This window comes from Drosophila navojoa, chromosome 4 (assembly GCF_054131105.1).
Source record: "Drosophila navojoa isolate 15081-1374.11 chromosome 4, UAZ_NAV_1.0, whole genome shotgun sequence".
Lineage (NCBI taxonomy): Eukaryota > Metazoa > Arthropoda > Insecta > Diptera > Drosophilidae > Drosophila > Drosophila navojoa.
The window spans coordinates 8,301,713-8,315,797 of NC_142892.1; the positions used below are offsets into that span (position 1 = coordinate 8,301,713).

Consider the following 14,085-nt stretch of genomic DNA (forward strand, 5'->3'; position numbering starts at 1 on the left):
TCACAGGTGTCAAGCAGCCGGACAGCCGCGAGTGTGCAGCAAACCTGACAGCAGAATGCCCTTTAATGTCGCGTTCGCCGAGTGGCGACTGCCGATTCACGAGTGCCGATGCTGTGGTGCAACAAGCGATCCATGCAAATGTCGGTGTCGCGCGATTGTCACACGGCGCAAATAAAACATAAAACGGGCCGTCTCAGCTATAAATCATGAGGATTGCCTTGCTACCAGCTGCTGCAGCTACTCGCGCACTTGGCCAGTGCTGCCCACTGTGTGTTAACGCTTGTTGTGCTGGTGTTGCTGAATCTGGATCGAATTCCGCGCAGCTTACAATAACAATCGACTGCCTTCAAATGCCGCTGCCCGATCGACGCATAAATTAACAATCTAATTACCACACCGATCCCGCCAAATCTCGCCGGAAAATCACGAAGCGCAACCGACACTGAGCACGAGCATTCACCATTTGTATGCAAATTACTCTGTCTCTGTCGACGTCGACGTCGACGACGTCGTTGTGGATGCCTGCGTTGCCAGCGTTTCGCAGAGACGCAATCATAATCGACGTCATAATATCGTTACGACGCCGTCGTTATCACCTGGCCAGCTAGAGTCCGGCCAAAGAGCCGAAGCTATCGGCTGCATTTAATAAATTTGCATATAAATTGCAGCAACTGCGCTGCCGCTGCCGCTGCCTCAGTCTCAGTCTCAGTCTCTGTCTCCGTCTCAATCTCCATCTCAGTCTGAGTCGCGATTTGCTCTTCCATTTAAATCGATGCGCACCGTAAGCAATTTTTGAATTTATGTAAGCATTTCGTTCGCAGATTTAATTGACACGATGCTGGCTAAAAACCCTCTGCCTGGCTCTTCCGCTGCTCCTCCTCCTCCTCGTCGAGTAATCCAATTAGCCCCGTCGACGTTTCGTACAAGAAAAAGCACTTGTCGCCGGTCAGTCCAGCTGCGGAGCGGCCCAGCCCAGCCCAGCCCAGCCGGAGACCAGGACAGAGAGATTCAAGCGCGGCCACAGCTTCACTTCCATTTCCTAATGAAGATGTTTTCGGCTCGCCATTGGCCCCGGGCATTGTGCCGGCTACGCTCCATATTGACGTCACTCACGGCCAATCGGGCTATAAAAAAATAAATAAATTGCGACAGAGCATAAATAACAAAAGCTGCACTTGCCCATATAGTAGAACAACTATATAAATATGCGATATATATAAAATGGAATTGGAATTGGATTTGGATTTGGATATAGGTATGGGATGGGATGGTCTGCGAGTACCGTTGTTGCCCTTCCTCCTGCGCTGCGTTGCGGCTATTTTCAAATTCAATTTAATTCACTTTGTTCGATGAGCATTATCTGGCGATAGCAGATAAATTGGGATCACTTCACGCTCTTAATGGGAACTGAATGGGAACAACACACACACACACTCACACACACAGAGACGGAGACAGGTCGTTGGGACAGTGGCTAAAGTAGCCAAGCATTGACACGGCTACAGGTGACGGTGATGGTGACCAGGTTGCCAACGAATGAGTGGTCAAAAAGGTGAGCACAAACGACATCGCATGCGCACAATCAGTACAGCAGCCGCATGCGAGAGAGTGAGAGTGATGGCACACGAAAAAGAGCAGGAGAGAAAGAGAGAGAGAGAGAGCGAGCGCTGGTAAGGTGTCGAGAAAGGCAGCAAAAGACGACTCCAGGCCACGAGGAGCTTAGGCTGCGGCTGCGGCTGTGGCTGTGGCTGTGTTGATGCCCGTTTGCCCAAAGAGATATCACAATAAATTAGGAAACGAAATCTTTACTAAATAAAGACATAAATTACACACCGAATCGCACTATGCGTACGACGAGGCCCGATGCCCGATGCCCGTCGCCTTCCCGAACTTCAAATAAAAAGCAGCCAACTATGTTTGTCTCTTGACCGAACAGAACACAGAGCCAAACACAGACAACAACAACAACAACAACAAATACGAATAAAATAAAAGAACTAAAACGTTGAGCCACAATGGCGACAACAGGAACGACATGACAGCAAAGTGGAAGGCTTATAAAAAGCGAGAGAAATACAAATAATCAAACGAAATGTATTTTATAGGGTGATAAGAATCAATGAAGCCACTGAAATCCTATAGAGACATATTGTATGCATTATGAGGCATCATCACCCCGACCCAGGCCAACGCGGAGGAATACAGAGAGAAGCGCCCGCCGTAGTCCCCCCCAGCTCTAAACTCCATTTAAATGGAGGTTTAGCCAACGGCAGCACAAATAACGATCGCCATGTGTCCAGATCCCATCCAGAGCTGGAGTTGGAGCGCTGCTTTGTTGCTTATCAGTTGGTTGGTTGGCTTTTGGTTTCCGTGTCGTTGTCGCTGGGTCAATTAGTGGGCGAGTAAGGCGCATGAATACGTTGATCTTAACGTTAAGGCTAACGTTAATGCTAATGCTAATGCTAATGCTAAGGTGGCTGTAACTTGGGCTCTGTTAATGTGTGTTTGGGAGTGTGGGGAGGGGGAGGGGGGAGGCAGCTTCATTTATGCGTGATTTGCTGCAACGTGATCTGATGCATCTAAACTCGAATTGGCCTTTGTTTGGTTTGATTTGACCGCGGCAGCCAACAACAGGCCATATCAACAACGGTCTTCTGTGATTTTGGGACAGGCCATAAATCTTATGTCCAAGCAACCTAAAAATGCCATTTAACATTTTTTTCGTTTTTTCTGTTTTTGTTTTTGTGTTTTTTTGGTAGTAGTCGCGCTTTAAGACTGTCACCAGACTAGGCAAATGGAGAACAATAGGCCGTAGTTTAGAGGCACGGGAATGCATTTTAATTACGCACAGCGACATAACTTTTGGTTAATTACGCCGCACTGTGACCGCGCCTCCGCTCGAGCCATTAGAATGCCGAGGTTTATGCGCGTACAAAGTGGCTCGAAGTGGCTCGAAGTGGCTCAAAGTGGTCCAAAGTGGAGCAGTGACAGCTGCCGCCTTAACTCATTGATTGGACATTGTTTGGCTCTGCATTAATCCCGCTAATAACTCATGTGATACAGCTTTGTTAGCTCCCCTCACTCTCTCTCTCTCTCTCTATCTCTTTCTCTTTCTCCCTCTCAATCTCCCTTTCTACTCAGACATTCCCCAGTTAACCTGCACAATGCTGCGAAATCCGTATAGAGCAACAAAGCGCTTTGCCATAATAGTGCCCAAAATCAATTCACAATAATTGATCATAATTCGGTAGCCGACCGCTAATTGGACGCTTTACAATACAACGAAATTGAACACGCTCCGACCCCAAACAATAAACAAATTTAACAAAATATTAACACGAATTTATCAAATGCAAATCGACAAAAGGAGAAATTCCAGAATTCAAATTCAAAGATGAGTAAAACCAATAGACGCCTTAACGCTTGACAAAGTGTCAGCTTTTATTTGTGCTTTAAGCCTTATTATTGACTTACAGATTGGTTTTCCCCTGCCTATGGACAGTGCGCAATCTAAAGGCTTATTGGATCAAAACTAAATTGTATTTATGAAATGTGTGGATGGTTGGAGTGAGCGTAGCTCTGCCAGCATCAGCTTACAATTGGCATCCATTGAAGTTGAGTAAATGGAAATACAAAATTGAATTTCGAACTTCGGTAGATATACATAGCGATGAAGATGAGAATTGATCCTGAGATCATTCTAGATATATAGATTCCACTAGATATAAATATAGTTCTTGGGCAGACAGGTTTACGATATTAAATAATGTATAAAGATCGTTCTACATAGATATATTTGGATATGGATAAGATCAGAATAATATATAAATGGTTTTTTCTTATATAGTTCTACTTAGTCACATAATGATATTATTAATATAGTATATAATACAACTAATAGTATTAAGATCTTCATCAAATTACTAAACCAAACCAGACTCAATGATCAAGTCGAAAGTCAAAGTCCGTGTGTTGCTGCTCATAAAGTTGTTGTTATTGCTGTCGCTGCTATTCTTAATTAAGCCTACGGGAATGCATAGAATGTCTTTGGCTTTGGGGCACTATCAACACCTCATTACTCTTTTGATCACACTCCTCGTTAATGAAGATGTCAGGCAGCTGCTGCCGTTGATGTTGCTGTTGCTGTTGCTATTGCTGCTGCTGCTGCGGCACAGTGAAACACAAGACGCACAAAACAAAACCAATTTGAATTCAAAATCCAAAATCAATGCTTAGCATTCCATTTTTGTGGTGGCTGTTTGTAGCGACCAAAGCGACAAAGATTAAATATATAACTCTTCTTTTGGTCGACCGCTTAGGCCTTTCGCGTCGGCCAGGCCGCACTCCAGATACCCTACGCTCGCCTGCATGGCCAGCTGCTCCAGCGTGCCGAGTGGCCCGCCGCGTGCAGCGTAGCTGGGCTCAGAAACCTGTATCTGCATAAAGTTATAAACAAAGAAAACAAATTTGTCTTATCGCCCGATTCCTAATGAGATGACAACGAGACAAAATCACTCGGTCGCAACGCGTTGAAAGCGCGAGCTCATTTAAGGAGCGGACAAATACAAATGCACACATTTTAATCACTTTGCTCATTAACAACGGCAGTTCGAGAAACCTTTCAAAGGGGCGAGCGTCTCTCAGTATGCCTACCATTGTTGCAGTTACAAAGGTTTTGCCTACAACTGTTCGAGCTGCCCACGCCTTGGCACCAAAAGCCTCACAGCTTCCGAGCTAATGTGGAAAATATGCAGATGCGCCAAAATTACAGATCTTTTAATTTCCAAATCCATTAAAATGAAATTTTTCATTTTATTCGAAATACACACACACGTACATAGGCATTGAAGTTTTCAATTTGGCAAGCATTCTATGCGCTTCGAGTGTTTCGCAAGGTAAACAGTCTAGGCAGGTGAGGTAGGTGACTGTTGTCCCTGCTTTGTGGCAAGGGCTGTGGATCGGCAACAATGTTGTCGTATTAGTTAACGTAACTAAGTTTAGTTATTGCGCGTGTTGCGATTTCGTGCTTTTATGGTCCATTTAAGACTATGAGATGGAAATGTTGTGTCGGCGTTGCCAACAGATTTATCACCGGGCCCCTGACCGGGTGGTGCTGGCCGCGAGTCTCGGACCCAAGCCTCAAATCAAGCGCCACTGGGCCAGAGGGGAGCGCGCAGGCAGTCGCACTAGAGCCTGGCTAAAGTTCATCGATTTCAGCCAACCCAAACGATAAAAACTGTGCGCAGTGATCAACAGAAGAATGGCAAAAAGATCTCGCAACATTGTTGCAAGCGCTGAGCAATTTTACTGTAAAAACACAACAGACAACCACATCCTGAAATTTAGCCAACTGTCCAGCTTTAGCTCCAACTTCAGCTCCAACTCCAGCTTCGGTGACTGTGACTGCAACGCCGATCGTAAAAATGTTTGACTGCGATTATATGGCGCTCATGAGAGCGCCACTTTGTCAGGGCCCGGAGCTCAGATGTTGATGGACTGGGCTCGATCAGCCCAGGGGCGTGCTAGGACTGGACTCTCGCCAAAAGGGGGGTTGCCACAAAGCATGAAACGAGCCACGGCCAGGCAACAAATTGGAAAACAACAAACGTACAACAGATTGTCTGGTGATATATACATACATAAACACATACACACCCATGCAGCATAAATGCATGCACACACACACACTCACACACACACAGGTGTGTGTATTATTTAGGTATAATTTATGGAGCGAGAGGTGAAAATATTTTCAATAGAAGGTGATTTAAATTTATTAAAGGAATGCTTACGAGCAGCCACAGAGCACTAAATTAGAATAAGTCCGATTCGAAGGGGCCGAGAGGGGCGGGGCATGACTGGCTCATAAAAACTCAAGCAAATTGAATCAGTGTGTGTATGTTAGTGTGTGTATGTTAGTGTGTGTGTGTGAGTGTGTGTGACTGAGCACACGCTTGCACAGATCACAGATTGAGCGAGCATCTGAATTGGGTCCATCGAGAGACGCCTCATCAGCATTTGCATCTAAGTATCGACAACGAGGCAAAGCGGCCTCTTATCAGATTGAGAAATGCGTATATACGAGTGCACAACATACTCAGCGCGCGACTCCTCATTTAAATCTCGGCCAGAGAGCCAGAACGAGCCTAAAAAACCTAACCAGCCAAAGCCGCAGTCGCGGCCGCAGCCGCAGTCGCAGCCAAAGCCGCAGTCGCAGCCGCAGCCTCTGCCGCAGTCGCAATGCTTGTGATCCGAACGCGCCGAGTTCGCCTTTTGTTAACACCATAATTTACATTGATTTATGTGCTTAGTTGACTCTGCATTTTTAATCGGTTAGCCCGGGCATCGTCACCGTCGCCATCACCAGCTCGAAGCAGCCCCAGCTCCTGCCCCAACTCTTCGGTTGCCTGTGTTGCCTATGTGTGTGTGTGTGTGTTTGTGTATGCGGCTTCATTTGGTTATAATTAAAATGTCGGTGTTATCAACCCGATTTGGACATATTGGCCATTACACTCGAAATTTAAGCGATTTCTATGCGCGTATTTTGATTTTGATTTCGATTTCATTTGCCGTCTCTTTCTCCAACTCGTGCGCCGTTCCATTCCGCTTGGCTATCTGTTTCTGTTTATGTCTCTATTTCATTCGCTCTGTCGGCGACACAATGAATATTGATTAAATTAATATTTAATAACGTTTTAAGAAGCTTTCGAGTGTTAAATGTTTATTTATGCTCATTGGCTGTGCTCTCTGTAGCTGTCATATATATCGTACCCCGACCCGCTCGGCCCATTCGTGTCGCTGATTATTTTGGATTGTTTGGAATTGTGTGTGCTTAGAACAAAAAACTTGTATGCATACATACATATCGATTTTAGGTTTTCCTTCTCCTTGTATTGAAAATGTATATATGTATGTATTTAGAGAATTTTTTGATAGAGTAATGAAAACAAAAACTTGTTTATTAAACCAAAACGCTGTAACTTACATATTTATAGCCACGAATATATGCTAAAAATGTACATATATACATAGCTTCTGGTTCTGTAATAAATCAGAATAAATATTATTATATTACAGCTGATATATGCTGAAATATTCCAGCAGGAATATGCCATCATATATCACTTATAATCTTATGCCCAAAGCTTTCCATTATACCAACTCATTTCTCATGTTAAATACCTAAGTATAGATATCAAAACATCTAGTCATTTTAGTAAACCAGCTCAATGGAGATAAAGAACACAATTATATGTAATTTTTTCAACAGTTTATTATTGCGTCTCTGCTGAGAGAGACGTTATATATAATTAAATTGAGACATCGCACACATGTGACGACAACTTAAGCTAAGTTTACGCTATATCGGAGTGTATCAATATCAGTTCGAACGCAACCAAATACTAATACATACATAGCTGCCTATATACAATAGTAGTAGCGCCTATATAGACATTGACAGTCACGCGCCACGCACACATACATATGTACATGTATATGTATAGTTATCTGAGCATACATGGCTAAGCTTAAGCCTAGGCTAGGGCTAAGTTACAGATAAATATTGCATACGCTATAGCCTTAAATGGTGATGAGGTAAGCCGGGCAGCAGCTACGGGCGACCTACGGCCGGCAATGGATGACAGAAAAAAAACAAAACATATAAATAAAATTGTATTCGTCGTCGAGTGCCGGAATAGGGGGGAAGGAAAGAGAGGTGAGTGAACAATGTGGAGCAAGTAGTGCAAACTAGTAGTAAGTATTAGTTACAATTTGAGTTTAATTTTAGGCATGTCCACACACACACACACACACACACGCACACTCACGAGTAATTGCAGCATGTTGCAATTACATGTTGCAGCTTGCCGCACAACTTAATACAGCTCGCTGCTGCAGCCCGATCCGCAACCAAGTGGGTGAGCAGCATTTTAACTTTGGTTTTCGATTTGTTTTGCCAGCGTCGCCGAGTCTCATGTTACAGAGCGCAACACGAATGTCACCGCCCCCGCTTGTTCGCTGAGCGGGCGGTGGGCAGGGTATGGATGGAGAGGGTGGAGCGGGGCAGGGATGTGGGCTGGTGGGGGAGGCTGCCTGGCTGTCGCTGTCAATCACAAGCGCGCACACAACTCAAGTTTTCAATTAGAAGCTCTCTCTCTCTCGCTCTCGCTCTCCTCTGTCTCTGTCTCTGTCTTTGTCTCCTACCGGTCATGCTTTAGAAGCTGCATCGTGGTGGGTGCATCGGAGGATGACAGTCGGCCCACCTTTGCCACTGGCGACTCCATTTCAGCATCGGAGTCGTCGTGCACATTGATTTCCTCATCAGAGTCTGACGACGAATTGTCCACGGTGACCGTCGCACCTGCCCCAGCCGCCGTTGCGCACTCTCCGGCATAATGGAGGCGCGAGCGTTGCTCCTCCGCCACGGTCAGGGAGGCGGCAACGGCATACTGACGTGCCAGGCCCAGAGCAAAGGCCGCCGCCGAGGGCGAGCCCACCAGACTGCGGAAGGCACTGCGCTCTCCGCCCATGGACAGACTGGACGTTGGACTGCCACAGACGCCGCCCGATGTGGGCGAATGTTGTTGTTGTTGCTGCTGCTGCTGCTGCTGTTGTTGTTGTTGCTGCTGCTGCTGGTGATAGTGGTTGAAGAGCTGCAGCGCCGCTGGATGCGCGGGCAAGTGATGATGGTGTCCAGGTGGTCCCGGCGGAAGCGCATGCAGCGGATGCATCATAACTGATGGCGGCGACTGCGCCGTCGCCAGCGGCGAGTCCGCACACAGCACCGATGGATGGGCATGCGGGGTGGTCGGCGCTGAGGCGTTGCTGTGGCAGCTCGGCGTGGGAGAACTGTTGGCTGGCCCATCGTTCGACTGCTGCGAGTGTATGGGATTGGCGGGACTGGAGCGCTGACGCTTGAGCAGATTCATGCGCTGATGGCGACGCCATTTCGCACGACGATTCGAGAACCAAACCTGCAAGGAGAGGAAGCAAAGGAGACGCGACGATGGTTACGCTTGCCTCTTGGGGGCACCTGCAATGCTTTCACTTACCTGCACCCGCGCTTCGCTGAGGCTGGTGCGGCTGGAGAGTCGCTCACGCGTGCTCACGCACGGATAGTGGCTCTTGTCGAACTCCTTCTCCAGCTCCTCCAACTGCTCGGGACTGAACGTGGTGCGATTGCGCCGAAACTTGGGCTCATCATCGTCGTCCAGGTAATCGGAGTCGATCTGTCGATTCTCATCCGCCGACTCCAATGTTTCGTGGCTGCCAGAGCCCGGCGAGATGGCGCGATTCAGAGGCGCGCCCGCACCGCCAGCTGCGCTGCCCATCAGATTCGCCGAGCTCAAACTGAGACTGCCAGACGTAACGCTGCCCGCACTGGGTGGCAGATTGGCCAGCGTCGGCGCTGCCACGGACCAGAGCGCGGAGGGTGGCGGCGGCACCGGTGAGCCGCCGGGCACATTGCCCGGATGCCAGGTGAAGCTGCCATACGGATGCGGCGGCGGCGGATACAGGCCATAGGCAGCCGTGCGCGCAAACTCGCTGGCCACACGCTCAGCGGCGCGATTGCGCAGGATGCGATTGATGCTGCTCACCGAGGGGGCCGTTGCGTTCGTGCAAACACCTGCAAGGCGAGAGGGCACAATTAGTGGACAGCAGCAGCAGCAGCAGCAGCAGAGCAGAAGCGGATGTGCAGCTCAAAAGCTGCCGCCGCCGCTGCTGATCGATGATCACAGTGGATGCAGATTATCCGCGTGGGTCTGGATGGCTTGATTTGAGCAGCAGCAATTACCGCCAGCCGGTCGACTTACCTTCAGAGATTAAGCGCTCGCGTATCTCCCAGGCGAAGATCGTTGGATTCTCGCGCTTGTATTGTTCGATTTTGGAGACGACCGTTGGCGTAGCCACTTTTGGCTTGGAGCCACCAATTAGGCCAGGTGGACGCAGGGAGCCTGTGTGCAAGCGAGACAATCGTTAGAGATAATGTGTGTGTGTGAGAGAGAGAGAGAGAGAGGGGAAATGAGTTATGGATTATGTTTGGGGGTAATCGAGGATGCAACCCACAATCGTCAGTTCGCTTTCGTTTACGGTAGTTAGCGAGCTGCCCCGACTTATCGCGCTCACTTAATAGCTTTATCGGAGAACAACATCAGCGACGCTGCACCCCATACACAACGCGATCCCGTTGCTCCCTTCTGCGCGTCGATTAGGGCAGCGTTTTTTGATTAATGAGCCGCGGCTCGAGTCGTTCGAGGCGTTTATGCAATTTTAAGTGCCCAAATTACGCATGCCTCAGCAGGCAGCAGGGAGCAGGAGCAGGAGCAGGCAGAAGGCAGAAGGCGTAGCCAGACAGGGGCACCGGCCAAGGATAATAACATTATAAATAATTGTGTTTATCAATAAAATTGGCAAACAAATCGAATACAAAATATTTCAACTGATTGTGCGCGTAGCTGGAAGGAGGCGGAAGAGGAGGTGGAGGAGGAGAGAGGGCTGAGTTGTGGAATGTACTTACCCAACAGCTTGGAGACAGCGCCCTGTTGTGTGAGCATGTGCTGGGCAATGTCGTAGCCGCGCAGGCCGCCAAAGCGCGAGAACTCCAAGAGGCGATGCTGCGACATCAAAGCGCCGAGCGTGCTGCCAGTTGCTGCTGCTGCGGCGGCAGCGGCGGCTGCTGTTGCCGCCGTTGGCCCACCGCCGCTGCCAGCAACGAAACCAGGTGGTATTTGCACAGTTGTTGGGGCTGTTGTTGTCGTTGCGGCTGTTGGTGAAGCCGACGCCACTGCAATTGAACGAATTGAATGATAATTGGCCATTGTTATCATTATGCCTTTAGGAGTGGATGCTGTTGTTGTTGTTGTTATGTTTTTAGTTATTGCTGTTGCTGCTGCTGCTGTTGTTGTTATGCTTTGCTGTTGGCACTGTCAGCCACAATGGTTAATTATGATAAATTAACGGTTAATTGTGTTGACGTTGACTAAACTGAGCCAAAGCCGCCGAGCAACTGCTGCTGACAGCAGCAGCAATGGCGTTGCTCAATTGTCAATGGCGAAAGCAAATACTTGTTTATTTTGTATTTTAGAAAGAAACTAATATTTGTATGAAGCACAACTTTAATAACACTCAACAGATTTAACTCTGTTTCTGGACATAATTTAACGCCATAAAAACCAAATTAAAATTAAAATTAAAATATTTAATCAGCTGTCGCAGAACCTGTGCAGCTTTTGTTGGATTTAAGGAACACATATTATATATAGTATTGGCACTAATAAATATTGTTTTTTTTTTTCGTTTCGCATTTATTCCTAATGTCTTGCTCGTGCGCCGTGCAGAGCCCCTTAGCTCCCCCTTAGCGCCAACTTTTCGTATTTCGGTATTTCCCTCCAATTGTCAATTAGCGACAAAAACACAAATAAACGAAAAATATACGTTTAAGCTGCGTTTGCTCATCGAAAACAATTCATTATAATGTCAAAATATTTTTACATATTTATAAACGAAATATGTATTTAACGAGGCTAACGTAATGAATGAATTTTCTGGGGAACTGCAAATGAAATAGAATCTAGAATGAATCTATAAAAACAACTGAAGGCTAAGACTTTGGCCAAGAGTTAAACTTAATCCTAAACTTATTCCTAATGAGCCCTAAAATATGAAAATGTCCTTTAGCAATTGGCCATTCATTTGCGGCTATTTGTAAACCGCCGTCGGCATTTGTTGGTTGTTGAATTGTGCCCAAATCTTACCACTGGATGGGTGCGGTGCCAGCGATGACAGTCGTTGGGGATGTGGCTCCATTTTCCAGTGTGCAGCCGCAATGCTAGAACCTGCAGCAGTTAGCGAGCCAAAGTCACGGTTCAAGCTCGGCTCTATCAACATGTCAGCAGCGTTTGGTCGCCTAGCTATAAATTCGATTCGTTTAGCTTGAAAACAGTTGTGGGCTTTACAGTTTCGAGAGTTTTCACAACACAGCACTAAGTGAGTGACACAGTTACGGCCACTGTGATAGTCACAGACGCGTCGCAATTATTGATTGTGGAGCAGTCACATACACGCAAATCTCTGGGCATGGAGACAGTCTCGGTGGCAAACGGAAACACAATGCGGCCAATTAAATTCATAACGTGCTCCTCACTGCACCCGCGTACATCGCCCAGCCGAATTGATGGGTTCAATATGAGTTTTGGTTATTGTTGTCGACGTTGTTCCGTTTGAACGTTGTTCACGTGAAAGCTGCTCTCAGCACACTGAGTGGCAGCCGCAAGTGGCTTGAATTTCACCTGGAACTGGCTGCCGCTGCCGCTGCTGCTGCGACTGCTGCTGCTGCTGCTGTCGGCCTCTCCACTCAGTTGGCGTTTCACTCAGCAGCATTGAGTGCTTTTGGCATGCCAACCGGTTTTTCAACTTCGGCGCACATTCATAATGGCGGCCGTTGTCTGATGAGCCGCGAGCGTGCGAGCGAGACAACAGTATGGTGTGCAGCTAGCGCACACAGTTCAAGCAATTACATGCCTCTCCCCCTCACACTCAATAACTGGACGAAACGGAGCGCGCCAAGTAGGCAGTGGCCAACGCGCTCATGACTGCGTCCAAGCGTATAAACAACCAGCCTCAGGAAAAGGAAGGCAACCTCCGTCCGCCTGTGCAAGGGGAAGTGCAATTTATTTATGATAAGGCCTTGCTTATGTTCAAAGTGCACTAAACTAGTGTCATGGAGTATCTGCAAGAACTAGTGCACATTTAACTACGTACTCCAAAAGTTTCAGCTGCACTGCCTACAGACATTACAACTAATTCGATTTTCTATATGTCTGTAGCTGACAATCATTTGAAAATAATAGATACAATTTTCCTTTTGCTAAAGCCCTCAATTGATATGTAACAATTATAGTAGTTTATTATTGTTTACCTTTTACTTACAGAAATTATTATACCATCAATTGATATGTAACAATTATAGTAGTTTATTATTGTTTACCTTTTACTTACAGAAATTATTATACCATTTATATATATTATAAAATGTTACTTATGTAAACGAGGATTGAATGTATAATATTGACTTCCTAATAGGAGCAAATAACACTTAGATTATTTGCGGTACTAACTAGTTTGCTCTATTAAAATGTGAATATGTAGTTTTTTTTTAAACAATAAATAATTTTTATTTAATTTCAACACCTTCATAAAAGTTAAAACAGAAAAAATATCAAATATTCAAAGCAATTCTGATATTTATTTAGATCCAGCTACTTAAATAATAGTTGTATTTTTAATTTCATAATTCATTAATTAAGTTTTCATTCATATATTTATTTATTTATTTTATTTATTTATTATATACTTATTTATTGTATACTTTTTGCAACGGAAAGTTGCATCTTAAGAAATTGTCTAGATATAAAGTCGATTTAAAGTATAGCTAAGGACACAAAGAAGAAAATGAAAAGTACTTTGAAAGGATAACAAATATTTTAAATTGTTTTTTCTTTTTCAGGAATAAAAAAAAAAAAAACATTATACCCTAACTTCTCATGGACAATGGCTTCAGGGTATCAAAATAAATTCGAAACGAAAGCGGAGGAACATCTACTATAGATTTGCATCAAAAAAAAAAAAAAAAAAAAAAAAAAAAAAAAAATACAATGCAACAATATAGCATATAAAAGATAAAACCTTGCCTTCAATTTACTTTTATTTTTCCTCTTTTTTTTTTTTTTGATATACCTCTGCAAAAGTTCAATAAACAAAGAGATAAATTTATAAAGTTCTTTTACCTGATGTGAATTTGCGTGATTGACAACTCATAAGCAACTTTGATGAGCTGACTCACATACACACGCACACACACACACGAACAGAGAAATAAGCACACACATACATATATCTATCTATACAGGCATCGAAGTTGCACAGATTTGTGTGTTTCCTTGGCGTTTTGTGGTTTTTTGGTGTGCGTGCTGAATGATTGATGCGCTGCCTGGGCAAGCCGACTCAAAGCTGCATTGGAACTGCAACTAAGCTACACTTGGCGTGATGTTCAAGCCACACAGAATGCCCGTTGGGGGCAATGGC

General features: G+C 45.7%; 1 protein-coding gene and 1 long non-coding RNA gene across 2 annotated transcripts; both read right to left on the reverse strand.

Moving 5' to 3' along the window:
- Positions 1-782: 782 nt before the first annotated feature.
- Positions 783-1,972, reverse strand: LOC149091374 (uncharacterized). The gene is made up of 2 exons (XR_016196826.1): positions 1,834-1,972; positions 783-1,124 (listed from the first exon to the last, which is right to left on the reverse strand). It is a non-coding gene; the product is annotated as an uncharacterized LOC149091374 (long non-coding RNA).
- A 5,276-nt stretch (positions 1,973-7,248) lies between these two features.
- On the reverse strand, positions 7,249-12,294 carry eyg (eyegone). Its single transcript, XM_018101314.3, has 5 exons — positions 11,757-12,294; positions 10,520-10,786; positions 9,816-9,956; positions 9,054-9,628; positions 7,249-8,975 (listed from the first exon to the last, which is right to left on the reverse strand). The coding sequence occupies exons 1-5, from the start codon at positions 11,887-11,889 to the stop codon at positions 8,202-8,204; spliced, it is 1,890 nt and encodes a 629-aa protein (XP_017956803.1). The 5' UTR covers positions 11,890-12,294; the 3' UTR covers positions 7,249-8,201.
- Between the last annotated feature and the right edge of the window lie 1,791 nt (positions 12,295-14,085).